General features: G+C 32.6%; 1 protein-coding gene across 1 annotated transcript in view; it reads left to right on the plus strand.

Moving 5' to 3' along the window:
• The window catches only part of eIF5B (eukaryotic translation initiation factor 5B), a 133,615-nt gene that overhangs the window by 32,351 nt on the left and 74,644 nt on the right, over positions 1-26,620 (plus strand). Inside the window, exon 5 of the mRNA XM_075307964.1 lies at positions 11,717-11,793. Within this exon, the coding sequence (XP_075164079.1) occupies positions 11,717-11,793 (77 nt within the window). The remainder of the gene's footprint in view (positions 1-11,716; positions 11,794-26,620) is intronic.

Genomic DNA, 26,620 nt, shown 5'->3' on the forward strand with positions numbered 1-26,620 from the left:
TTTGGTATTATATTGATGATACTTTGCAAATTCTGGAAATAGAAAAAAATATAAATGGAAAATACATATTTTTATTATTATCGGATATTTTTCATATTTTTAAATCGAAAAGAAAGAACTTTTTTACCATTACATAATTCAGCTCATTAGTTTATATACCAGATATACTGCTCTCTACTTGGGTTCAAACTGAAAAAGGGAGGTAAAACAAAAATGCAATTTAATGCCAACGCTACTTCGCAACTTCAAGGTGAATCTTCCAACAAACCCATACCGCTCTTGGTTTTAAGAAAACTAGGAGTGAAAAAGTTTATAATTTTAAAATCAATACGGTACACACTTTTTTATTGCAAACATATTATTATATATTTGATAAAATGATGGAGTTGATGGGATTGATTGGTCAATTTCACGAAATAAAATTGGTCACTAAAAGAAATGAATAAAAAATATATTATTTTAGTCCGTTTAATGTAAACAGGCTTCAATGGAAAACGGTATTCACATTTCACAATTTCTTACCTTCAATAAACGTAGATTGTTTTCCATTTTTACAATACCACAAAACACCAACACAGGTAATTTCAAATGCGTTCTGTCATATATTTTTTCAAACCTTTACCACGTGTCCGTTTGTTGTTGCACACTTTATTTATTTCAACCCTTTGCTATGATTTGTTGTTGCGTTCAAAATATTTATGCACACATTTTGAATGCAGCCGACAGAATGTCGCCAATCATGTTTTTCAATTTACGCGAAAAACAAAAACCCAACCGTTCGTTACGAGTTACTTCCACAGACTGATCTCTCCATCATACATTGTTGAATAAATACCCATTCTCTTGTTCTCTTTTCGCTCTTTCCATTGCTCAAAATTATTCAGTTTCAATCACAAAGGTGATTGGATCAATCACATGTGTAATTGGAAACGGAAAAAATTTCAATCACGTTTGTAATTGAAAATTTTTTCCGAATTGATTAACAAATTGATTGAATCAATTAATATTTTAATTGGAAACGTAACAAATATCAATCATTTTTTTAATTGGTTTTTATTCGGATTTGATTAAATAATTAATTGAATCAATTAACATATTAATTGAATCCGTTTCCAAATTCAATTAAGTGTTTAATTGAAAAAATTTTGGTGATAATTTTTTGTGTGTATGGGGGCTATACCAAAATATGGACCGATACTCACAATTTTTGGCACACCTCTTGATGGTCATAAAATACCTCTAGATTTTCAATTTCAGACAAATTGAATAAAAACTACGGTTTCTATAAGCCCAAGACCCCAAATCGGGAAGTCGGTTTATATGGGGACTATATCAAAACTTGGACCGATATAGCCCATCTTCGAACTTGACCTGCCTGCAAACAAAAAACGAATCTGTGCTAAATTTCAGGACGAAAGCGCCATTATTGAAGGCTGTAGCGTGATTACAACAGATAGACAGACAGACGGACAGACGGACATCGTTATATCGTCTTAGATTTTTCTCCCTGATCAAGAATATATATACTTTATATAGTCGGAAATCGATATTTCGATGTGTTACAAACGGAATGACAAACTTATTATACCCCCATCACCATTCTATGGTGGTGGGTATAAAAACTGAAAACCGGTTTTTATGATTTTAAAAACACCGGTTCTACCGGTCCACCGAAAATGGGATTTTATACAAAAACTCGACAATCGGTGCAAAACGAAAAAACCGGTCCACCGGTTTTCACCGACCGGTTTTGATCACCCTAATGAAGCTTCATTGAAAGTTGGATACCTTATCTTAAGATATCTGACGTGGGAGGGTATCTTCCCTTGGATTTATTTCAAATTTTCAGGTAACATACATAAGATAGTTCTTAAGGTGATCATGGATTCCTAAAAAAATGTGATGAATATGTGGTGTGAGAAGTCTCTCCCTTTTCTAATCCCACACAGAAAAAATGTTCACTAAAATATTTCCCAATTAAAATTTTAATTGAATTTTCAAAAATATTCAATTAAAATTGAATTGATTCAACAAACATTCTTTATGGGGTCTTAGAGCAATATGTCGATGTGTTACAAACGGTGGAGGGTATAAAAACCAAATTATAACGGATACTTCAAAGTAAAAAATGTTTTCTTAATTCCAAAAAAAAAAAAAAAACAAGTATATACGGCCGTAAGTTCGGCCAGGCCGAAGCTTATGTACCCTCCACCATGGATTGCGTAGAAACTTCTACTGAAGACTGTCATCCACAATCGAATTACTTGGGTTACACTTGCCGATGGCAAGGTATCTTAAAACTTCCTAACACCGTAATATATACAACATAGTCCATACGTGGTATATATTAAACTAAAAAGGACGATTAAATACGTATACAATTAAGTTTAAAATTTCTATAGAAATAAAATTTTGACAAAATAAAATTTTGACATTTTCTATAGAAGTAAAATTTGGAAAAAATTTTCTATAGAAATAAAATTTGGAAAAAATTTTCTATAGAAATAAAATCTGGAAAAAATTTTCTATGGAAATAAAATTTTGAGAAAATTTTCTATAGAAATAAAATTTTGATAAAAATTTCTATAGAAATAACATTTTGACAATGTTTTCTGTAAAAATAAAATTTTGGTAGATTATTTTTGGCTCGAGTGGCAACCATGAACATGAACCGATATGGACCAATTTTTGTGTGATTGGGGATCGGCTATATATAACTATAGACCGATACGGACCAATTTTGGCATGGTTATTAGCGGCCTTATACTAACACCACGTTGCAAATTTCAACCGGATCGGATGAATTTTGCTCCTCTAAGAGGCTCCGGAGGTCAAATCTGGGGATCGATTTATATGGGCTATATATAATTATGGACCGATATGGACCAATTTTGGCATGGTTGTTAGAGACAATATACTAACACTACGTACCAAATTTCAATCGGATCGGATGACTTTTGCTCCTCTAAGAGGCTCCGGAGGTCAAATCTGGGGATCGGTTTATAATAATGGGCCTATGTGGACCAATTTTTGCATGGTCATTAGAGAACATATACCAACACCATATACCAAATTTCAGCCGGATCGGATGAAATTTGCTTCTCTTAGAGGCTCTGCAAGCCAAATCTGGGGATCGGTTTATATGGGGGCTATATATAATAATGGGCCTATGGGGACCAATTTTTGCATGGTCATTAGAGAACATATACCAACACCATATACCAAATTTCAGCCGGATCGGATGAAATCTGCTTCTCTTAGAGGCTCCGCAAGCCAAATCGGGGGATCGGTTTATATGGGACCTATATGTAATTATGGACCTATATGGACCAATTTTTGCATGGTTGTTAGAGACCATATACTAACACCATGTACCAAATTTCAGCCGGATCGGATGAAATTTGCTTCTCTTAGAGCAATCGCAAGCCAAAGTTGGGGGTCCGTTTATATGGGGGCTATACGTAAAAGTGGACCGATATGGCCCATTTGCAATACCATCCGACCTACATCAATAACAACTACTTGTGCCAAGTTTCAAGTCGATAGCTTGTTTCGTTCGGAAGTTAGCGTGATTTCAACAGACGGACGGACGGACGGACGGACGGACATGCTCAGCTCGACTCAGAATTTCACCACGACCCAGAATATATATAATTTATGGGGTCTTAGAGCAATATTTCGATGTGTTACAATCGGAATGACAAAGTATACCCCCATCCTATGGTGGAGGGTATAAAAATTAAACACCAAAATTGATAGTATCAAGTTCACCACTGTGGCATCACAATGGACCTAAGTGGTCTAAGTAATCCTGAAATATCGGGCTGTCACTGTACCTAACCTAATCTAACCTATAGTATCAATAAAATTTTTAATTGGATCAATTATTTTTTTAATTGAATTTGATGAAAAAAATAATTTGATCAATTAATTTCTTGATTGAATCCAAATATTATTTTTTTTTGTGTACATTCTGCCTCTTTTTGCCCGATTTACTTCAAATGTTATAGAGTTAAGGTCCAGAGACGAAATCATGAACCATGTGTTAGTGTCATGAGGAGTTGATGAACCCTACTTCTAATGTCCCAAAACAAAATATGTTCCCTGTGAAAAAGAAACATTGTGATCTTGACCCATTCTAATAAATTTATATCCGTCTGTATACTAGGTCCATGTGTGGTAGTTGTACTACGCTTGTGTTTTTTTTTGTTCTTGCTGCTGATAAAAATGAATAAGAGGAATATAAGACGTCAACAAACAGGAAAAACTACTTCCGTTGCGAATATGGTGGATGGATGGATGGTTGGCTATGGTGGTGTTATGTTCAGTGTTATTGCTGATGTTGTTGTTTATAAGCAAAATAAATATTTATTCTTTGCAGTGGGTTGGCTGATTGGCTAGCTAGCTATCTGGCTAGATGGTTGGCTGGCTGGCTGGTTAGAAACAGACAATTATTTTTAAGCACTTCGCTCATTATTCGCCTAGAATACCTGGGAAATTTTGCTTGTATTTTTTGCTGTTGTATATTTGCAAGAATGTAATAGACATCAATTTGTCGGGTGGATTGGAACCGAGGAAAATTAATTATCATAGAAGTGTTCTTTTTTTTTCAAAAATCTCTGGAAAATTTCAATTTACATAGGAAATTAAAATTGCAAGGAAATAATTATGCTGTATAATTTCTCGATTAGAAATTAACATATGAAACCCTCATTGAGTCATCTCTCCCAGCCAGTTCTATACTGAAGGCTATGGGAATGTCCTCTAGCTCGGACTGAAAAGTTAGGCGTATACCAGATTTGTATCTGGCATTTTCTTTGCAATGATACAATTGATCAACTGGAGACCAGCCAGTTAGTGTTATCCCTTTTTTAAGCGTTGGTACTTTTGTGTTACTTTTTTTGTTGTGCCACTATAAAGGGTGATACGGTCAAAATTTGGTCAAGTGAAAACGCGTGTAAATCGGTGAAATCGTTTATTTAAAAAATCAAATTAAATTTCTTTTTCTAGTTCAATTAGTATAAAATTCAGGAAAAATATTCAGTTAGGCTTTCGCTTTTCCAAATCCGAATTGCCGGGCCTCACGCTTGACACCTGCCATCAGATTTTGTACAGCTACCCTGTCCACCTTGTGCACCTTCTTCGCCGCAGAAAGCCAGTTTGCCTTGAACTGCTGCTCGTCCTTAGCAGTTTTTATACCCTCCACCATAGGATGGGGGTATATTAACTTTGTCATTCCGTTTGTAACACATCGAAATATTGCTCTAAGACCCCCATAAAGTATATATATTCTGGGTCGTGGTGAAATTCTGAGACGATCTAAGCATGTCCGTCCGTCCGTCCGTCCGTCTGTTGAAATCACGCTAACTTCCGAACGAAACAAGCTATCGACTTGAAACTTGGTACAAGTAGTTGTTATTGATGTAGGTCGGATGGTATTGCAAATGGGCCATATCGGTCCACTTTTACGTATAGCCCCCATATAAACGGACCCCCAAATTTGGCTTGCAGAGCCTATAAGGGAAGCATATTTCATCCGATCCGGCTGAAATTTGATACATGGTGTTGGTATATGGTCTCTAACACTCATGCAAAAATTGGTCCATATCGGCCAATAATTATATATAGCCCCCATATAAACCGATCCCCCGATTTGGCTTGTTGAGCCTCAAAGAGAAACAAATTTCATCCGATCCGGCTGAAATTTGGCACATGGTGTTGGTATATGGTCTCTAACAACCATGCAAAAATTGGTCCACATCGGTTCATAATTACATATAGCCCCCATATAAACCGATCCCCCGATTTGGCTTGCGGAGCCTCTAAGAGAAGCAAATTTCATTCGATCCGGTTGAAATTTGGTACATGGTGTTAGGTTAGGTTAGGTTATGTGGCAGCCCGATGTATCAAGCTCACTTAGACTATTCAGTCCATTGTGATACCACAGTGGTGAACTTCTCTCTTATCACTGAGTGCTGCCCGATTCTATGTTAAGCTCAATGACAAGGGACCTCCTTTTTATAGCCGAGTCCGAACGGCGTTCCACATTCCAGTGAAACCACTTAGAGAAGCTTTGAAACCCTCAGAAATGTCACCAGCATTACTGAGGTGTGATAATCCACCGCTGAAAAACTTTTTGGTGTTCGGTCGTAGCAGGAATCGAACCCACGACCTTGTGTATGCAAGGCGGGCATGCTAACCATTGCACCACGGTGGCTCCGTGGTGTTAGTATAGGGTCTCTAACAACCATGCAAAAATTGGTCCACATCGGTCCATAATTATATATAGCCCCATATAAACCGATCCCCCGATTTGGCTTGCGGAGCCTCTAAGAGAAGCAAATTTAATCCGATCCGGCTGAAATTTGGTACACGGTGTTAGTATATGGTCTCTAATGACCATGCAAAACTTGGTCCACATCGGTCCATAATTACATATAGCCCCCATATAAACCGATCCCCCGATTTGGCTTGCGGAGCCTCTAAGAGAAGCAAATTTCATCCGATCCGGCTGAAATTTGGTACACGGTGTTAGTATATGGTCTCTAACAACCATGCAAAAATTGGTCCATATCGGTCCATAATTATATATAGCCCCCATATAAACCGATCCCCAGATTTGACTTCCGGTGCCTTTTGGAGAAGCAAAATTCATCCGATTTGGTTGAAATTTAGTACGTGATGGTAGTATATGATATTTAACAGTCATGTCAAAAGTGGTCCATATCAATCCATAATCATATATAGCCCCCATATAAACCGATCCCGGTTTTGGAGCCTCTTGGAGGAGCAAATTTCATCCGAGTCGGTTGAAATTTGGTACATTGTGCCAGAATACGATGTTAAGAAGTTTTAAGATAACACAACCCAAGTAATTCGATTGTGGATGACAGTCTGTAGTACAAGTTTCTATGCAATCCATGGTGGAGGGTACATAAGATTCGGCCTGGCCGAACTTACGGCCGTATATACTAGTTTCAATTTTTGTGCCATTTTTTGGCCATGTTGTGCCATATTTTTATACCCACCACCATAGAATGGTGATGGGGGTATAATAAGTTTGTCATTCCGTTTGTAACACATCGAAATATCGATTTCCGACTATATAAAGTATATATATTCTTGATCAGGGAGAAATTCTAAGATGATATAAGCATGTCCGTCTGTCTGTCTATCTGTTGTAATCACGCTAAAGCCTTCAATAATGGCGCTATCGTCCTGAAATTTAGCACAGATTCGTTTTTTGTTTGCAGCCAGGTCAAGTTCGAAGATGGGCTATATCGGTCCAAGTTTTGATATAGTCCCCACATAAACCGACTTCCCGATTTGAGGTCTTGGGCTTATAAAAACCGTAGTTTTTATCCAATTTGTCTGAAATTGAAAATCTAGAGGTATTTTAAGATCACAAATAGGTGTGTCGCAAATGGTGCCTATCGGTCCATGTTTTGGTATAGGCCCCATATAGACCGATTTCCCCGATTTTATTTCTTGAGCTTCTGGAAACTGTACTTACTATCCCATTTGCCTGAAATTTGAAATCTAGAAGTATTTTATGACCATAAATAGGTGTGCCGAAATTGAGGTATATCGGTCCATGTTTTGGTATAGCCCCCATATAGACCAATCTCCCGATTTTACTTCTTGGGCGTCTAGAGACTATATTTTCTAGCCGATTTGCTTGAAATTGAAAATCTAGAGGTATTTTAAGATCACAAATAGGTGTGTCGCAAATGGTCCCCATAGGTCCATGTTTTGGTATAGGCCCCATATAGACCGATTTCTCCGATTTTTATTTCTTGATCTTCTAGAAACTGTATTTACTATCCCATTTGCCTGAAATTGAAAATCTAGAAGTATTTTATGACCATAAATAGGTGTGCCGAAATTGAGGTATATCGGTCCATGTTTTGGTATAGCCCCCATATAGACCAATCTCACGATTTTACTTCTTGGGCGTCTAGAGACTATATTTTCTAGCCGATTTGCTTGAAATTGAAAATCTAGAGGTATTTTAAGATCACAAATAGGTGTGTCGCAAATGGTCCCCATAGGTCCATGTTTTGATATAGCCCCCATATAGACCGATCTGCCGACTTTATTTCTTGGGTTCTAGAATGATTCATGGTGGTGGGTATTTAAGATTCGGCCCGGCCGAACTTACTACTGTATATACTTGTTTTTTTATCAATTCCTATTTTGTTGAAATAGTATTCGTGCATCCCTTGAATATTAAGGATGTGATCGGTGCCTTAACATAAAATCGAACTAATACATCCAGGATTACAATGTTATCAAGCCGAAAATTTTGACGCCTAAAAATATGCAACGAATATTCGTATGTACTGGTCAAACCAGTACATACTGGTCAAACCAGCTCTAACTAATTGTAAATTTTCTAGTTTGAATGATCCAATAAAAAAACTCCCATATTTCTGAAATTCATAAATAGGGCCAATTAAGACTTATTTATTTATTTAACCGTAGGGATAAACTAATTGGAAAATACTGTATATACTCATATGTATACCTGAATAACAAATAACTTTTAAGTGCATATATTTTCATATAGAGTTTTTGCGTAAAAGCTTTCAACCTTTCACTTATTTAGGTAAAGAGATAGATACTTCATCTTCTTCTGCTTCATTATTAATTTATTTTAAAATATTTTCCAATGAAACTTAATCATTGTAGTAAATTTTCAGTTTCGTTAGGAAGCCAATATTCCATGCAACATTTCCCGGAAGTACTTGGTAGAGCCCACATTCTTACATCCTATACACACATTCACACGTGGGCATATAGAATTGCATATGCGTATTTTCGGCATGGATATGTTAAGGAAATTTTCAATTGGAAGCAATACAAATGAAAAGGAAGCAAGGAATATTGCCTTGCAGAAAATTTATAGCCAAAAATTATTTCTAGAGAAGAGGGTGAAGTAGGCAGGTAATATAAAGCTGGACATCGTTGAAACGTGGGCTGTACATATTAACTTTAAGGATTCTTGGGAATTATCTGGAAGAGTTCTGATGATGAGTACGAAAGATTGTGTAAGGCTGCTTGAAAGAATATTGCAGTTAAATTGAATTGAATTCATCACAATAAAATTTTTTTGTGAACACACAGTAACAAATTAATCGAACTTTTTTTATTACAAAAACAATTACTAAGTTATTTTTAGTTTTATGTAATTAGTTTTTACCGAAATTTTCCACAGCTTACAAAGAACAAAAATATATATACTGAAATCTTTATATTTCTATAGTAACAAAGGTTGCCATAAAGGAAAGTTACTACTTCTACCAAAAGGGAGAACTTACAATGGACTTCGAAATGATGGCCGAAATTTAAAAAAGAAAATTTGTAAAAATTTTGATTTCTATAGAAAATTTTGTCAAAATTTTATTTCTATAGAAAATTTTGTCAAAATTTCGATTTCTATAGAAAATTTTGTCAAAATTTCGATTTCTATAGAAAAATTTTTCAAAATTCCGATTTCTATAGAAAACTTTGTCAAAATTTCGATTCCTATAGAAAAATTTGGCAAAATTTTATTTCTATAGAAAATTTTGTCAAAATTTTATTTCTATAGAAATTTTTGGCAAAATTTTATTTCTATAGAAATTTTTGTTATTTTTTATTCCTACAAAAAATTTTCTTAAAATTTTATTTCTTAAAATTTTATTTCTATAAAAAATTTTCTTAACATTTTATTTCTATAGAAAATTTTTTCAAAATATCGATTTCTAAAGAAAATTTCGGCGAAATTTCGATTTCTATAGAAAATTTTCTTAAAATTGTATTTCTATAGAAATTTTTTTTCAAAATTTTATTTCTATAGAAAATGTTCTTAACATTTTATTTCTATAAAAAAATTTTCTTAAAATTTTATTTCTATAGAAAATGTTCTCAAAATTTTATTTCTATAGAAAATTTTCTTAAAATTTTATTTCTATAACAAAATTTTCTTAAAATTTTATTTCTATAGAAAATTTTGTCAAAATTTTATTTCTATAGAAAATTTTCTTAAAATTTTATTTCTATAGAAAATTTTCTTAAAAGTTTATTTCTATAAAAATTTTTCTTAAAATTTTATTTCTATAGAAAATTTTGTCAACATTTTATTTCAATAGAAAATTTTGTCAAATTTTATTTCTATAGAAAATTTTGTCAAAATTATAATTTATGAAGAAAAATTCGTCAAAATTTCGATTTCTATAGAAAATTTTGTCAAAATTTGGATTTCTATAGAAAATTTTTTTCAAAATTTGGATTTCTATAGAAAATTTTCCCAAAATTTTATTTCTATAAAAAATTTACTCAAAATTTTATTTCTATAGAAAATTTTCTTAAAATTTTATTTCTATAAAAAAATTTTATTTCTATAGAAAATTTTCTCAAAATTTTATTTCAATAGAAAATTTTGTCAAATTTTATTTCTATAGAAAATTTTGTCAAAATTTCGATTTCTAAAGAAAATTTCGACGAAATTTCGATTTCTATAGAAAATTTTCTCAAAATTTTATTTCTATAGAAAATTTTCTTAAAATTTTATTTCTATAGAGAATTTTCTTAAAATTTTATTTCTATAGAAAATTTTCTCAAAATTTTATTTCTATAGAATATTTTGTCAAAATTTCGATTTCTATAGAAAATTTTGTCAAAATTTTATTTCTTTAAAAAATTTTGTCAAATTTTTATTTGTATAGAAAATTTTGTCAAAATTTTATTTGTATAGAAAATTTTGTCGAAATTTTATTTGTATAGAAAATTTTGTCAAAATTTTATTTGTATAGAAAATTTTGTCAAAATTTTATTTGTATAGAAAATTTTGTCAAAATTTTATTTGTATAGAAAATTTTGTCAAAATTTTATTGGTATAGAAAATTTTGTCAAAATTTTGATTTCTCCCCAGCAAAAAAGCACTGAAAATCTTCTTTTTGTATATGAACGTGGTGTAAAATTGTTTGAAGATTTTATCAATTTGTCTCACTGGCTGAATACCCATTTGGGGGTACACTTACAATAAATTAGGGGGACCCTTATTTTTTGTCGCTAAGTATGTTGAACCACAATTGATGACTAGGGTTGATGACTGTCCTATTGAGTGAGTGAGCCCAATTGGATTACTCCCAAGGGGTATAGTGCAGTTTTAGACAGCGGTTTGATGTTCGGCATTAAAATCGAAAACTAGACTTCAACACACACACACACACACACACACACACACACATATTGATGATGGCGACGAAGAGGAGTAGTAGGAAGAGGACAAAATATTTACTAGACAGTCTTGTATTACATTTTGTATCACCCCCGCGCTGTTGCTGACTGAGTGCAGGAATAAATAAATGAATGAATGAATAATGATGACGCTGCTTCAAATATGGTTGTGGAGGAGCATTAAAGCTGGGTCTCAAGCTGTGCGATTACTTAGCTGTGCATGGCTGGCTGGTTGGGTGACTGACTGCTTGCACTATATTGCTAGCTGGCTGGCTGACTGACGGATGGACGGACTGACTGACTGATTGTTTGACTGGTTGATTGTTATTATTATGTCAATTATGTAGTTTATCACATGTTGCTCTTGTTTATTTTAGTTACTCATATTATTATTTTTTTTTTTTTGGTTTCCTCTTGTGGGATTTTGAAGTAATCTATTTCTGATGTTATTGTTTTCTTTTCTTGTTTTTCATGTCTTTTTTCCCCCATGCAGTATTCGGCTATAAGAATTGGTCCCGTAGTAAAACGTGATGTAATGAAGGCCTCAACGATGTTGGAACATGAATCACAGTAAGTATAGATGTCTAGGAATATAATGAACAGATTAATTCAGTTTGGGACTCCAAATAACAGCAAATACTCCAAAATAAAAAAGGTTTTCTTGATTTGCAAAAAAAAAAACTTTGAACCAAATATGCGAAATTCTCAAAATAAGTAGTTGAAGCGTTTTTTCTTAAATATAAAGATTTAATATATCAATTAATTTAAGAACGTTTTCTTTAAATCAAATATGTTTTTATACCCTGCGCCACACTGTGGAACAGGGTATTATAACCCAGCAAAAAAAGAGCTTCCAAAAAAGTAATTTGGATCCCCAATCTGTGATCCGGAAGTAGTGCAAACTTGGATCATCTCCAATGAATTTTACATGGGCTTGTCATAGGACGGAAGTACTCCCTTTTTGGATCCTTTGCGTTGCTTTAGAAGTTGTGCCCTCGAAGTTAATTTGAATGAAGAAATTTAAAAAGCGAAAAAATTTTTTTTCAACCAATTTAAATTTTTTTTCAACCATATTTTTTATTATACAATTATTTTCCTATTATCTAATTTTTTACAATTTGAAAAACTTTTTCGCTCCGGCCAGGGGTTGAACCTTGGTTTGATGGCACCATAACAGAACACCTTAGCACACTCAGCCACAAACGCCATTGAACATAAAGCGTCGAAAGGTCAATTCAAATGTTTGTGATATGATCGTAATGCGACACCAAGGAATAACATTCTAATTGCTTCTCGAGATGTTCTTTATTAGTATGAACGAAAAAATAAGAAACGCAGGTTCAAATCTCACCAGCGGCAATTTTTTGTATCAAATATTTTCCTAAAAAATTATTTTTTTATGTTATGCATCGTTTTTATTTTTTATTTTCGGCATATATTTTCGTATAAATATATTTTTTCCATTAAAAATCAACAAAAAAATTAAAAATTCTCGTAATTTGCAAAATATTCTCAAAAGAACTTCCATCGAAGCGAAAAAAACAAATGGCACAGGTTCAAATCCCAGCGGGGATGAAATAAATTTTTTTTATTATTATTATTTTTTTACTTTTTTATTTATTTTCTACTTTTTTTATTTTTTTATTAGTTTTCTATTTTTTTGTAAAATTTAATTGTCAAAAATTTGCACTTAAACTAGCTTGATTGCGTTCTTTCTAATACTTGTCCACAAGGACTGCATCGGAAGTAGAAAAAAATCATTGGGGGATCCCAAGATGCGCTTTATAAGAAATGTTTGTGCAATTGTCCAATAGGACTGCAGCGGAAGTGGAAAAATATCATTGGGGGATCCCACGATGCGCTTTAGAAGAAATGTTTGTGGACTTGTCCAAAAGGACTGCATCGGAAGTTGAAAAAACTCAATGGGGGATTCTGAGATGGGCTTTAAAAGAAATGTTTGTGGAACAACTTCCAATTTTTTTTGCTGGGATGTTAGTGCATATGTTTGTAACACCCAGAAGGAGACGAGATAGACACATGGTGTCTTTGGCAATAATGCTCAGGGTGGGTCCCTGAGTTGATATAACCATGTCCGTCTGTCTGTGAACACATTTTTGTGATCAAAGTCTAGGTTGCAATTTAAGTCCAATCGCCTTCAAATTTGGCACATGTTCCTAATTTGGGTCAGAATAGAACCCTATTGATTGTGGAAGAAATTGGTTCAGATTTAGATATAGCTCCCATATATGTCTTTCGCCCGATATGCACTAATATGGACCCAGAAGCCAGATTTTTGGCCGAATTTGGTTGAAAGTGTGTACAAACATAACACTTAGTAGTATAGTCAAGTGTGCAAAATTTGATTGAAATCGGTTCAGATTTAGATATAGCTCCCATATATATCTTTCGCCCGATATGGACTTATATGGCCCCAGAAGCCAGATTTTTAGCCGAATTTGGTTGAAATTTTGCACTAGGAGTACAATTAGTAGTATAGTCAAGTGTGCAAAATTTGATTGAAATGGGGTCAGATTTAAATATAGCTCCCATATATATCTTTCGCCCGATATGGACTAATATGGTCCTAAAAGCCAGAGGTTTGGCCCAATTTGGTTGAAATTTTGCACAGGGAGTAGATTTAGCATTGTAGCTATGCGTGCCAAATTTGGTTGAAATCGATTCAGATTTAGATATAGCTCCCATATATATATCTTTCGCCCGATATGCACTTATATGGACCCAGAAGCCAGAGTTTTATCCCGATTAGCTTGAAATTTTGCACAAGGGGTACAATTAGTAGTATAGTCATGTGTGCCAAATTTGATTGAAATCGGTTCAGATTTATATATAGCTCCCATATATATCTTTCGCACGATATGGTTCTAATAGCCCGAGTTTTGGCCCAATTTGGTTGAAATTTTGCACAGGGAGTAGATTTAGCATTGTAGCTATGCTTGCCAAATTTTATTGAAATCGGTTCAGATTTGGGTATAGCTCCCATATATATGTTTTTCTGATTTCGACAAAAATGGTCATAATACCAACATTTTCCTTGTAAAATCGCCACTGCTTAGTCGAGAAGTTGTAAAAATGGCTCTAATTTTCCTAAACCTCTAATACATATATATCGAACGATAAATCATAAATAGACTTTTGCGAAGTTTAACTAAAATTGCTTCAGATTTAAATGTTTCCCATATTTTGTACTAAAATTGTGTTCCACCCTTGTGCATTAGCCAACTTAAATTTTGAATCTATAGATTTTGTAAAAGTCTATCAAATTCTGTCCAAATCGAGTGATATTTAAATGTATGTATTTGGGAGAAACCTTTATATATAGCCCCCAACACATTTGACGGATGTGATATGGTATCGAAAATTTAGATCTACAAAGTGGTGCAGGGTATAATATAGTCGGCCCCGCCCGACTTTAGACTTTCCTGACTTGTTTTTTATTTACTTTAAGGAAATTTTGCCTTATTTCAAAGAAACACGTCTTTAATGGAGGTACGCAAATTTCGTGTCGTACATTTAATGAAAAATATTTTTGAAATAAAGATTATAAAATTTCTTTTTATTAAAGTTTCATTAAAGGGTGATACGGTCAAAATTTGGTCAATATAAACTTGACGTATTGCTTTCAATTTTGCATTTAAAAAACCTGAACACCCCTCATTTTGAAGGTGTGTGTGTGTGTAGAATGTTGCTCCTATTTTGATTTTGGAATTCACTCTTCAGTTGTCAAAATGCCGTCCAAGCAAGAAGAGCAGAGTATCAAAATTTTGCTAGCGCATCGCGAAAATCCGAGCTACTCGCACGCAAAGCTGGCAAAATCGCTAAAAGTTGCCAAATCAACCGTTACAAATGTAATTTAAGTGTTTGGGGAACGTTTGTCGACAGCCAGGAAGTCTGGATCGGGGGGAAATCGAAAACCGGAAGCCGCTGAGACGACAAAGAGAGTTGCCGGTAGTTTCAAGCGAAACCCTAACCTCTCTCTCCGAGATGCCGCAAATAAGCTGGGTGTATCATCTACAACCATGCATCGAGCCAAAAAACGAGCCAGACTATCGACTTACAAGAAGGTAGTGACTCCAAATCGCGATGATAAACAAAATACGACGGCCAAAGCGCGATCCCGGAGGCTGTACACGACGATGCTGACGAAGTTTGACTGCGTGGTAATGGACGACGAAACCTACGTCAAAGCCGACTACAAGCAGCTTCCGGGACAGGAGTTTTATACGGCAAAAGGAAGGGGAAAGGTAGCAGATATTTTCAAGCACATAAAACTGTCAAAGTTCGCAAAGAAATATCTGGTTTGGCAAGCCATCTGTACCTGTGGCTTGAAAAGCAGCATTTTCATAGCTTCCGGGACTGTCAACCAAGAAATTTACGTGAAAGAGTGTTTGAATAAACGTCTGCTGCCATTACGGTAAAAAGGCCATGGAGTGGTACGCCGCCAACAATGTGCAGGTTGTTCCCAAGGACAAGAACCCTCCCAACACGCCCGAGCTCCGCCCAAATGAGAAATATTGGGCTATTGTCAAGCGGAACCTAAAGAAGACCAAAAAAACTGCTAAGGACGAGCAGCAGTTCAAGGCAAACTGGCTTTCTGCGGCGAAGAAGGTGGACAAGGTGGCTGTACAAAATCTGATGGCAGGTGTCAAGCGTGAGGCCCGGCAATTCGGATTTGGAAAAGCGAAAGCCTAACTGAATATTTTTCCTGAATTTTATACTAATTGAACTTGAAAAAGAAATTTAGTTTGATTTTTTAAATAAACGATTTCACCGATTTACACGCGTTTTCCCTTGACCAAATTTTGACCGTATCACCCTTTAGTTAAAGATATTTGTCATTGAAGTTGTGAAAATTTCCCAAAATTTAGATTGCGAAATCGTTTATATTGGGTCAATATTTTTTTCAGTTTAGAAACAAAGGGAAAAAGATAAAATATCCATATATGATTTTGTATTATCATATCGCTAATTGATGTACACTGCAAACAAATATTGATTTAATATGAAAGAGTGTGTATTTAGGACACGCAATATTAAAGAAACATTTCTCTTTCAAATAAAGAAATTGAAATGAAGTTAGACTGGAAAGAGCAAAGTCGAGAGTTCCTTCGCTTGCTCGAAAGTGACCAGTCACCCAATTTGGGTTTCTCCGATGAAAATCTATTCCCCATTGAGCAGTTTGAGATTCGTATTCACAGCATACGAATTTCACGAAAATTTTTCCAATTAAAGTTTTAATTGAGTTTTAAAAAATATTCAATTAAAACTTAATTGATTTAACAAATTTTTTAATTGAAACCAAAAACAATCACACAAATTAATAGTATCAATTATTGTTTTAATTTGACCAATTAATATTTTAATTGACTGTCAACTAATTTTTTAATTGATACTATCCTTTCAGTGATTGAAGACATTTCAATTAAAAAATCAAAAAATTGGATCAATTAATTTCGTGTTTGAATCAGAAAAAAAATTGTTGTGTGTGGGGTAAATTTTTTTCCTTTCCACTTGGGAACATAGGGCATTTACAAAATAAATGCCGAATATTATCGCGAAAATGTCTTAACCCTTAAATGCACAAAAACTCCGATTCCTCCAAAAAAATATATATATATATTATATGCAAAATGGTAAACAATATCCATAACACATATTTTTCTCGCAACAAACTCGATTTCGTAGAATTCGTTCAAAATTTTATGACGTAACAATTTTTTCAGATTCTTAAAAGATACAGTGAGCATTTAAGGGTTAATGATTTCACCACTATCGCACTAAGCTCAAGGCAATGCAGAATAGCTTAGGTTAGGTTGGTTAGGTATAGTGGTAGACCGATATTACAGGCTGGCTCACTTAGACTATTCAGTACTTTGTGATACCACTGTGGTGAACTTCTCTCTTATCACTGAGTGCTGCCGGATTCTATGTTAAGCTGAATGACAAAAGACCTCCTTTATATAGCCGAGTCCGAACGGCATTCCACATTGCAGTGAAACCACTTAGAGAAGCTTTGTAACACTCAGATACTGGGTTAGAACCCACGATCCTTGTGTGTGCAAGGTGGGCATGCTAACCATTGCCCACGGTGCAGAATAGCTTAAACAGGAGATTCCTCGCTTCATTTCTACCACACAATGGACACCAAAATCTCCGGACTTTTGTTTTTTTTTTGGCACTAAATATATCAAAATGTCGGCGCTCTGTCGGGAATGGGCCAAAATACCGCGGATCGGCTTTTGTACAGCGTGTGATGGCTTAAAGGCCGCTTAAAGGCCAACATACCATGCGAATGAATTTAGCCTGATTCTAAAATTGGATGATATTATTGGTAGAATTCTTGAAGTTTTTGTAGATTTTGCAAAATATTCCTCTCCAACTAAGAGCTACATCAATTTTTTATAGAAATAAAATTTTGACAAAATTTTCTATAGAAATAAAATTTTGACAAAATTTTCTATAGAAATAAAATTTTGACAAAATTTTCTATATAAATAAAATTTTGACAAAATTTTCTATAGAAATAAAATGTTGACAAAATTTTCTATAGAAATAAAATTTTGACAAAATTTTCTATAAAAATAAAATTTTGAGAAAATTTTTTATGGAAATAAATTTTTTTCAAAATTTTCTATAGAAATAAAATTTTGAAATTGTCTACAGAAATAAAAGTTTGACAAAAATTTCTATAGAAACAAAAGATTGACAAAATTTTCTATAGAAATTAACTTTTGACAAAATTTTCTATAGAAATAAAATGTTGACAAAATTTTCTATAGAAATAAAAGTTTGACAAAATTTTCTATAGAAACAAAAGATTGACAAAATTTTCTATAGAAATTAACTTTTGACAAAATTTTCTATAGAAATAAAATTTTGATAACATTTTCTATAGAAATAATCAGAATAAATAAAATTTTGACAAAATTTTCTATAGAAAAAAATGTTGACAAAATTTTCTATAGAAATAAAATTTTGACAAAATTTTCTATAGAAATTGAATTTTGACAAAATTTTCTATAGAAATAAAATTTTGACAAAATTTTCTATAGAAATAAAATGTTGGCAAAATTTTCTATATAAATAAAATTTTGACAAAATTTTCTATAGAAATAAAATTTTGACAAAATTTTCTATAGAAACAAAAGTTTGACAAAACTTTCTATAGAAACAAAAGTTTGACAAAACTTTCTATTGAAATTAACTTTTGACAAAATTTTCTATAGAAATAAAATTTTGATAACATTTTCTATAGAAATAATCAGAATAAGTAAAATTTTGACAAAATTTTCTATAGAAATAACATTTTGACCAAAATTTTCTATAGAAATAAAATTTTGACAAAATTTTCTATAGAAATAAAATTTTGACAAAATTTTCTATAGAAATAAAATTTTGACAAAATTTTCTATAGAAATAAAATTTTGACAAAATTTTCTATAGAAATAAAATGTTGGCAAAATTTTCTATAGAAATAAAATTTTGACAAAATTTTCTATAGAAATAAAATTTTGACAAAATTTTCTATAGAAACAAAAGTTTGACAAAACTTTCTTTAGAAACAAAAGTTTGACAAAACTTTCTATTGAAATTAAATTTTGACAAAATTTTCTATAGAAATAAAATTTTGACAAAATTTTCTATAGAAACAAAAGTTTGACAAAACTTTCTATAGAAATAAAATGTTGACAAAATTTTCTATAGAAATAAAATTTTGACAAAATTTTCTATAAAAATAAAATTTTGAGAAAATTTTTTATGGAAATAAAATTTTGATAATATTTTCTATAGAAATAAAATTTTGATAATATTTTCTATAGAAATAATTAGAATAAATAAAATTTTGACAAAATTTTCTATAGAAATAACATTTTGACAAAATTTTCTATAGAAATTGAATTTTGACAAAAATTTCTATAGAAATAAAATTTTGACAAAATTTTCTATAGAAATAAAATTTTGACAAAATTTTCTATAGAAATAAAATTTTGACAAAATTTTCTATAGAAATAAAATTTTGACAAAATTTTCTATAGAAATAAAATTTTGACAAAATTTTCTATAGAAATAAAATTTTGACAAAATTTTCTATAGAAATAAAATTTTGACAAAATTTTCTATAGAAACAAAAGTTTGACAAAACTTTCTATAGAAACAAAAGTTTGACAAAACTTTCTATTGAAATTAAATTTTGACAAAATTTTCTATAGAAATAAAATTTTGACAAAATTTTCTATAGAAACAAAAGTTTGACAAAACTTTCTATAGAAATAAAATGTTGACAAAATTTTCTATAGAAATAAAATTTTGACAAAATTTTCTATAAAAATAAAATTTTGAGAAAATTTTTTATGGAAATAAAATTTTGATAATATTTTCTATAGAAATAAAATTTTGATAATATTTTCTATAGAAATAATTAGAATAAATAAAATTTTGACAAAATTTTCTATAGAAATAAAATTTTGACAAAATTTTCTATAGAAATTGAATATTGACAAAAATTTCTATAGAAATAAAATTTTGACAAAATTTTCTATAGAAATAAAATTTTTACAAAATTTTCTATAGAAATAAAATTTTGACAAAATTTTCTATAGAAATCAAATTTTAACAAAATTTTCTATAGAAATAAAATTTTGACAAAATTTTCTATAGAAATAAAATTTTGACAAAATTTTCTATAGAAATAAAATTTTGACAAAATTTTCTATAGAAATAAAATTTTGACAAAATTTTCTATAGAAATAAAATTTTGACAAAATTTTCTATAGAAATAAAATTTTGACAAAATTTTCTATAGAAATAAAATTTTGACAAAATTTTCTATAGAAATAAAATTTTGACAAAATTTTCTATAGAAATAAAATTTTGACAAAATTTTCTATAGAAATAAAATTTTGACAAAATTTTCTATAGAAATAAAATGTTGACAAAATTTTCTATAGAAATAAAAGTTTGACAAAATTTTCTATAGAAACAAAAGTTTGACAAAACTTTCTATAGAAATTAAATTTTGACAAAATTTTCTATAGAAATAAAATTTTGATAAAATTTTCTATAGAAATAATTAGAATAAATAAAATTTTGACAAAATTTTCTATAGAAATAACATTTTGACCAAAATTTTCTATAGAAATAAAATGTTGACAAAATTTTTTATAGAAAAAAAATGTTGACAAAATTTTCTATAGAAATAAAATTTTGACAAAATTTTCTATAGAAATAAAATTTTGACAAAATTTTCTATAGAAATAAAATTTTGACAAAATTTTCTATAGAAATAAAATTTTGACAAAATTTTCTATAGAAATAAAATTTTGACAAAATTTTCTATAGAAATAAAATTTTGACAAAATTTTCTATAGAAATAAAATTTTGACAAAATTTTCTATAGAAATAAAATTTTGACAAAATTTTCTATAGAAATAAAATTTTGACAAAATTTTCTATAGAAATAAAATTTTGACAAAATTTTCTATAGAAATAAAATTTTGACAAAATTGTCTATAGAAATAAAATCTTGACAAAATTTTCTATAGAAATCAAAATTTTGACAAAATTTTCTATAGAAGTAAAATTTTGCAAAAATTTTTTATAGAATCTAAATTTTGACAAAATTTTCTATAGAAATTGAATTTTGACAAAATGTTAAGAAGTTGTAATCTAGCTTGCATCGGCAACTGTTACTACAACCCAGGTAATTATGGATGACAATACATAGAAGAACTTTGTACGCAATTCATTATGGAGGGAACATAAGATTCGACTTGGTCGAACTTTCGGCCTTGTAAACTTGTTTCTCTTCATGGCCATATTAATTAATTATATACATTTGTAAGGAATTTCCCTAGTGTACCATACTACTGTCTACTGTCTATCACCATCATATTCATCTTCCTTAGTAATAAACCAAGTTAGACTTGTTTTTGTTTCAACATAATTAAGTGAAATGGAATATATGTCCGTCCATCCGTCTGTATTTGATGTATCGAAACTCACATTTCATGAATGAACAGAGTGAATACACCTTGAAATGCAACTTTGTAGCTTGAACCTGTGACGGATAACAACACATACAACATTTTGAATATTTTTTATATCTTAGTATTACTATTATCGTCCATCTGATAATTATCATCATTGTGATGATGATGGTCATCACTACTGACGACATTATCTTCAGCAGTTGGGAATTTTTTTTTCTATACGAAAATGGTTAGCTTCCTGTCCAGTGTTGAGGGGGAAATTAATCGAGGTATCTTAGAAGGTTGTTTATATTATGCCTATGGCTCTTCAAAACAGTCCATTAAAAAAGATGGACATTACACTAATAGAAAAAATTACGTTCCAAAATCGTGAACGGACGGTAACAAAATGAAACGGAAACGTTCAGGAAAAATCAAACCGGAATGTTCACGGTTGCGTTCACGGATGTTCACGATTTCATGAACGGCTTTCGTTTTTCTTTGGGCATGAAAAGTCTTAAAATATTCGTTAAACGTTCTTATGACAACTCCGTCGGTGGTTAAATGCGCTTAGGCGACTGTTAGCGCGTATGGTGCATGCAATCCAGGTCCGAGTCACGGTAGCGTATTTTTTATTTTTATTTTTTTATAAATTCGTAACCATTGCGGATTTTGTATTCTATTTTTGTTGGAATTAAGGGAAGGTTAGGTTAGGTGGCAGCCCGATGTATCAGGCTCACTTAGACTATTCAGTCCATTTTGATACCACAATGATTAACTGCACTCTTATCACTGAGTGCTGCCCGATTCCATGTTAAGCTCAATGACAAGGGACCTCATTTTTATAGCCGAGTCCGAACGGCGTTCCACATTGCAGTGAAACACTCAGAAATGTCACCAGCATTACTGAGATGGGATAATCCACCACTGAAAAACTTTTTGGTGCTCGGTCGAAGCAGGAATCGCAGGCATGCTAACCATTACACCACGGTGGCTCCCCTTGGAATTAAGGGAAAATGTTTATTTTGATGTATTCGTTATAACTTGTATTTATTTATTCATGAATAGCTTTATTAATATATCGCGAAAAGAGAATGACAATTCGATAAATGAGATGTGTATTCTAATTTTAATTTTATTGATCCTAGATTTAAAGGCAGATAGGTCGCTAAAAATGTCTTTATTTTAAACAGGCCGAATCTTTGGCCCGGAATCAGTACCAAGAAGTTTTCAACGGTGGTTTATCTCTTCTCAGATGTACTGGTGACATTTCTAAATGTCTCTAAGCATCTCTCAGTGGTTTCAGAAGTAATGTAATATTATGGACTTGGCTATAAAAGTGTGTTTCATTGTCATGGAGCACCCATTGACACGAGAGATGTTCCCCACCCGTGTTATCTAAGTGAGCCTCTAGAAAATTTTGTCCAAATTTTACATCAATAGAAAATTTTGCGAAAATTTTATTTCTATAGAAAATTTTGTGAAAATTTTATTTCTAAACAAAATTTTGTCAATATATTATTTCTCTAGAAAATTTTATTTCTGTAGAAATTTTTGTCTAAATTTTACTTCAATAGAAAATTATGCGAAAATTTTATTTCTATAGAAAATTTTGTGAAAATTTTATTTCTATACAAAATTTTGTCAATATTTTATTTCTATAGAAAATTTTGTGAAAATTTTATTTCTATAGAAAATTTTGTCAAAATTTTATTTCTATAGAAAATTTTGTCAAATTTCTTTTTCTACAGAAAATGTTGTTAAAATTTTACTTCTATAGAAAATTTTGTCAAACATTTATTTCTATAGAAATTTTTGTTAAAATTTTATTTCTATAGAAAATTTAAAAACAAAAATACCGATTTGACGAAAATACCGATTTGACGAAAATCAACCAAATTCTATTTGATCTGATCATCGGACCAAATTTGAAAGCAAAAAATTTTTTAGACCAATTTTGGTCCGATCGGACCAAAATGGCAACCCTGACTGAGATAGAGAAATTCAACGACATCTATTGACAGAATATGCCAATCGTACTTGGCCAACATTTACGCCGGTTGATCGCATTTCGACCAAGACATTCCTGACTCTCATTCCTGGCTTAGCCAAAGTTTCCTCCTTGAGTTTCGACCACACCATCGAGTTCGTTTGACGTTGTTGTAAGTGATTGAGTTTTCATCTCTAGTCATCAACCATACAAGGAGATTGGTAGCACTGGAGATAGATTACCCCAACGACATCTATTGACAAAATATGCCAATCCCATCTGGCTTGGTCAACGTTTCAGACGGCTCACCACGTTTCGACTCGAGAGACTAAGTCAGTTAAAACAAGTATATACGGTCTTAAGTTTGGCCAGACCGAATCTTATGTACCCTCCACCATGGATTGCGTAGAAATTTCTACTAAAGACTGCTATGGGCCGTGGTAATACTTGCCGATGGCAAGGTATCTTAAAACTTCTTAACATCGTCTTCTCAATTGGATGTTAGTCCATACGGGGTATATATTAGGCAAAAAAGGCAGATTAAAAACCTATATAATTCAGTTCTTGACCGGTATGAATTTTTGCGCGCTAAAAGAGAGGCAGAAGTGAAAAATTGGGGTCGGTTTATATGGGGGCTATATACAATTATGAACCTATATCTATCGTCCAATTTTTGTGTGATTAGTACCAAATTTTAGCAAAAAAAATCGCCTACTCTGGACGAAGTAAAATCTGGGGATCGGTTTATCTGGGGGCTATTTATAACTATGGACCGATATAGACCAAATTTGGCATGGTTGTTAGCGACCATATACTAACACAACGTACCAAATTTAAGCCGAATCGGACGGAATTTTCTAATCCAAGATGCTCCGGAGGTTAAATCTGGGGATCGGTTTATATGGGGGGCTATGTATAATTATGGACTGATATGAACCAATTTATGCATGGTTGTTAGAGATCATATACTAACATCACGTACCAAATTTCAACCGGATCGGATGAAATTTGTTCCTCCAAAAGGACCCGCAAGCAAAATCGGTGGATGGGTTTATATGGGGGCTGTATATAATTATGGACCGTTATGGACCGATTTTTGCATGGGTATTAGAGGTCACATACTAACACTACGTACCAAATTTCAACCGGATCGGATGAAATTTGTTCCTCCTAGAGCCTCCGCAAGCAAAATCTGGGGGTCGGTTTATATGGGGGCTATATATAATTATGGACCGTTATGGACTGATTTTTGCATGGGTATTAGAGATCACATACTAACACTACGTACCAAATTTCAACCGGATCAGATGAAATTTGTTCCTCCTAGAGCCTCCTCAAGCCAAATCTGGGGGTCGGTTTATATGGGGGCTATATAAAGGGTGATTTGTTAAGAGCTTGATAACTTTTTTTTAAAAAAAACGCATAAAATTTGCAAAATCTCATCGGTTCTTTATTTGAAACGTTAGATTGGTCCATGACATTTACTTTTTGAAGATAATTTCATTTAAATGTTGACCGCGGCTGCGTCTTAGGTGGTCCATTCGGAAAGTCCAATTTTGGGCAACTTTTTCGAGCATTTCGGCCGGAATAGCCCGAATTTCTTCGGAAATGTTGTCTTCCAAAGCTGGAATAGTTGCTGGCTTATTTCTGTAGACTTGACGTAGCCCCACAAAAAATAGTCTAAAGGCGTCAAATCGCATGATCTTGGTGGCCAACTTACCGGTCCATTTCTTGAGATGAATTGTTCTCCGAAGTTTTCCCTCAAAATGGCCATAGAATCGCGAGCTGTGTGGCATGTAGCGCCATCTTGTTGAAACCACATGTCAACCAAGTTCAGTTCTTCCATTTTTGGCAACAAAAAGTTTGTTAGCATCGAACGATAGCGATCGCCATTCACCGTAACGTTGCGTCCAACAGCATCTTTGAAAAAATACGGTCCAATGATTCCACCAGCGTACAAACCACACCAAACAGTGCATTTTTCGGGATGCATGGGCAGTTCTTGAACGGCTTCTGGTTGCTCTTCACTCCAAATGCGGCAATTTTGCTTATTTACGTAGCCATTCAACCAGAAATGAGCCTCATCGCTGAACAAAATTTGTCGATAAAAAAGCGGATTTTCTGCCAACTTTTCTAGGGCCCATTCACTGAAAATTCGACGTTGTGGCTCGTTAGTAAGTCTATTCATGATGAAATGTCAAAGCATACTGAGCATCTTTCTCTTTGACACCATGTCTGAAATCCCACGTGATCTGTCAAATACTAATGCATGAAAATCCTAACCTCAAAAGAATCACCCTTTATAATTATGGACCGTTATGGACCGATTTTTGCATGCGTATTAGAGATCACATACTACACTACGTACCAAATTTCAACCGTATCGGATGAAATTTGTCCCTCTAGAGCCTCCGCAAGCCAAATCTGGGGGTCGGTTTATATGGGGGCTATACGTAAACGACCCCCAAGCCAAATCTGTGGGTCGGTTTATATGGGGGCTATATATAATTATGAACCGCTTTTTACATGGGTATTAGAGGTCACATACTAACACTACGTACCAAATTTCAACCGGATCGGATGAAATTTGTTCCGCCTAGAGCCTCCGCAAGCCAAATCTGGGGGTCGGTTTATAAGGGGGCTATACGTAAACGTGGTCCGATATGGCCCATTTGCAATACCATCCGACCTACAACTCACCGTGGAGTCACCGTGGTGCAATGGTTAGCATGCCCGCCTTGCATATACAAGGTCGTGGGTTCGATTCCTGCTTCGACCATCCATCCTATGACAAGCCCATGTTAAATTCATCGCTTCTGAGCCAATTTTGCAGCACTTCCGGATCAACAGCTGTTGCACTGAATTTGCATCGCTTCTTAAGGTGTGATTCGAATTCAGTGTTTTGGATGTGAATTAAAAGTATTTGTTATATTTTGCTAATTAATAATTTATTTAATTTTTTATACATTCTAACGCTTGTCTGAAACTTTTGACTTCAAAAATTTACAAAAAATCCCCATTTTTCTACAATGGATATTAAATTTTTTTACAAAATTTTAATAATTTGTACCATTTTATTAATTTTTACTCAGGTTTTAACTTATTTGAAACAAAATAAGTTAAAAATACCCATTAAAAGTTTGAAAAAGTCGAGTTATAAAACATTGAATTAAAAGAATTACCTGTGTAGCTAAAATAAAGAACATCTTCGAGAAAACATTTTTGGAAGTGCTTTTAATGTTGTGCCTTTAGAAGAACTTCCAATTTTTTTTTGCTGGGTAGATTCACAATACATTCTTTTTCTAAAATTCTTGTCCTATTTGCAACCATCTTTTCTTGTATAACCGACTGTAGAACGTAGTTATCAATGAAAATGATGCAAGATCTGATTTGATGATAGAAAAAATGATGACGTTTACCG

This window comes from Haematobia irritans, chromosome 4 (assembly GCF_050003625.1).
Source record: "Haematobia irritans isolate KBUSLIRL chromosome 4, ASM5000362v1, whole genome shotgun sequence".
NCBI lineage: Eukaryota > Metazoa > Arthropoda > Insecta > Diptera > Muscidae > Haematobia > Haematobia irritans.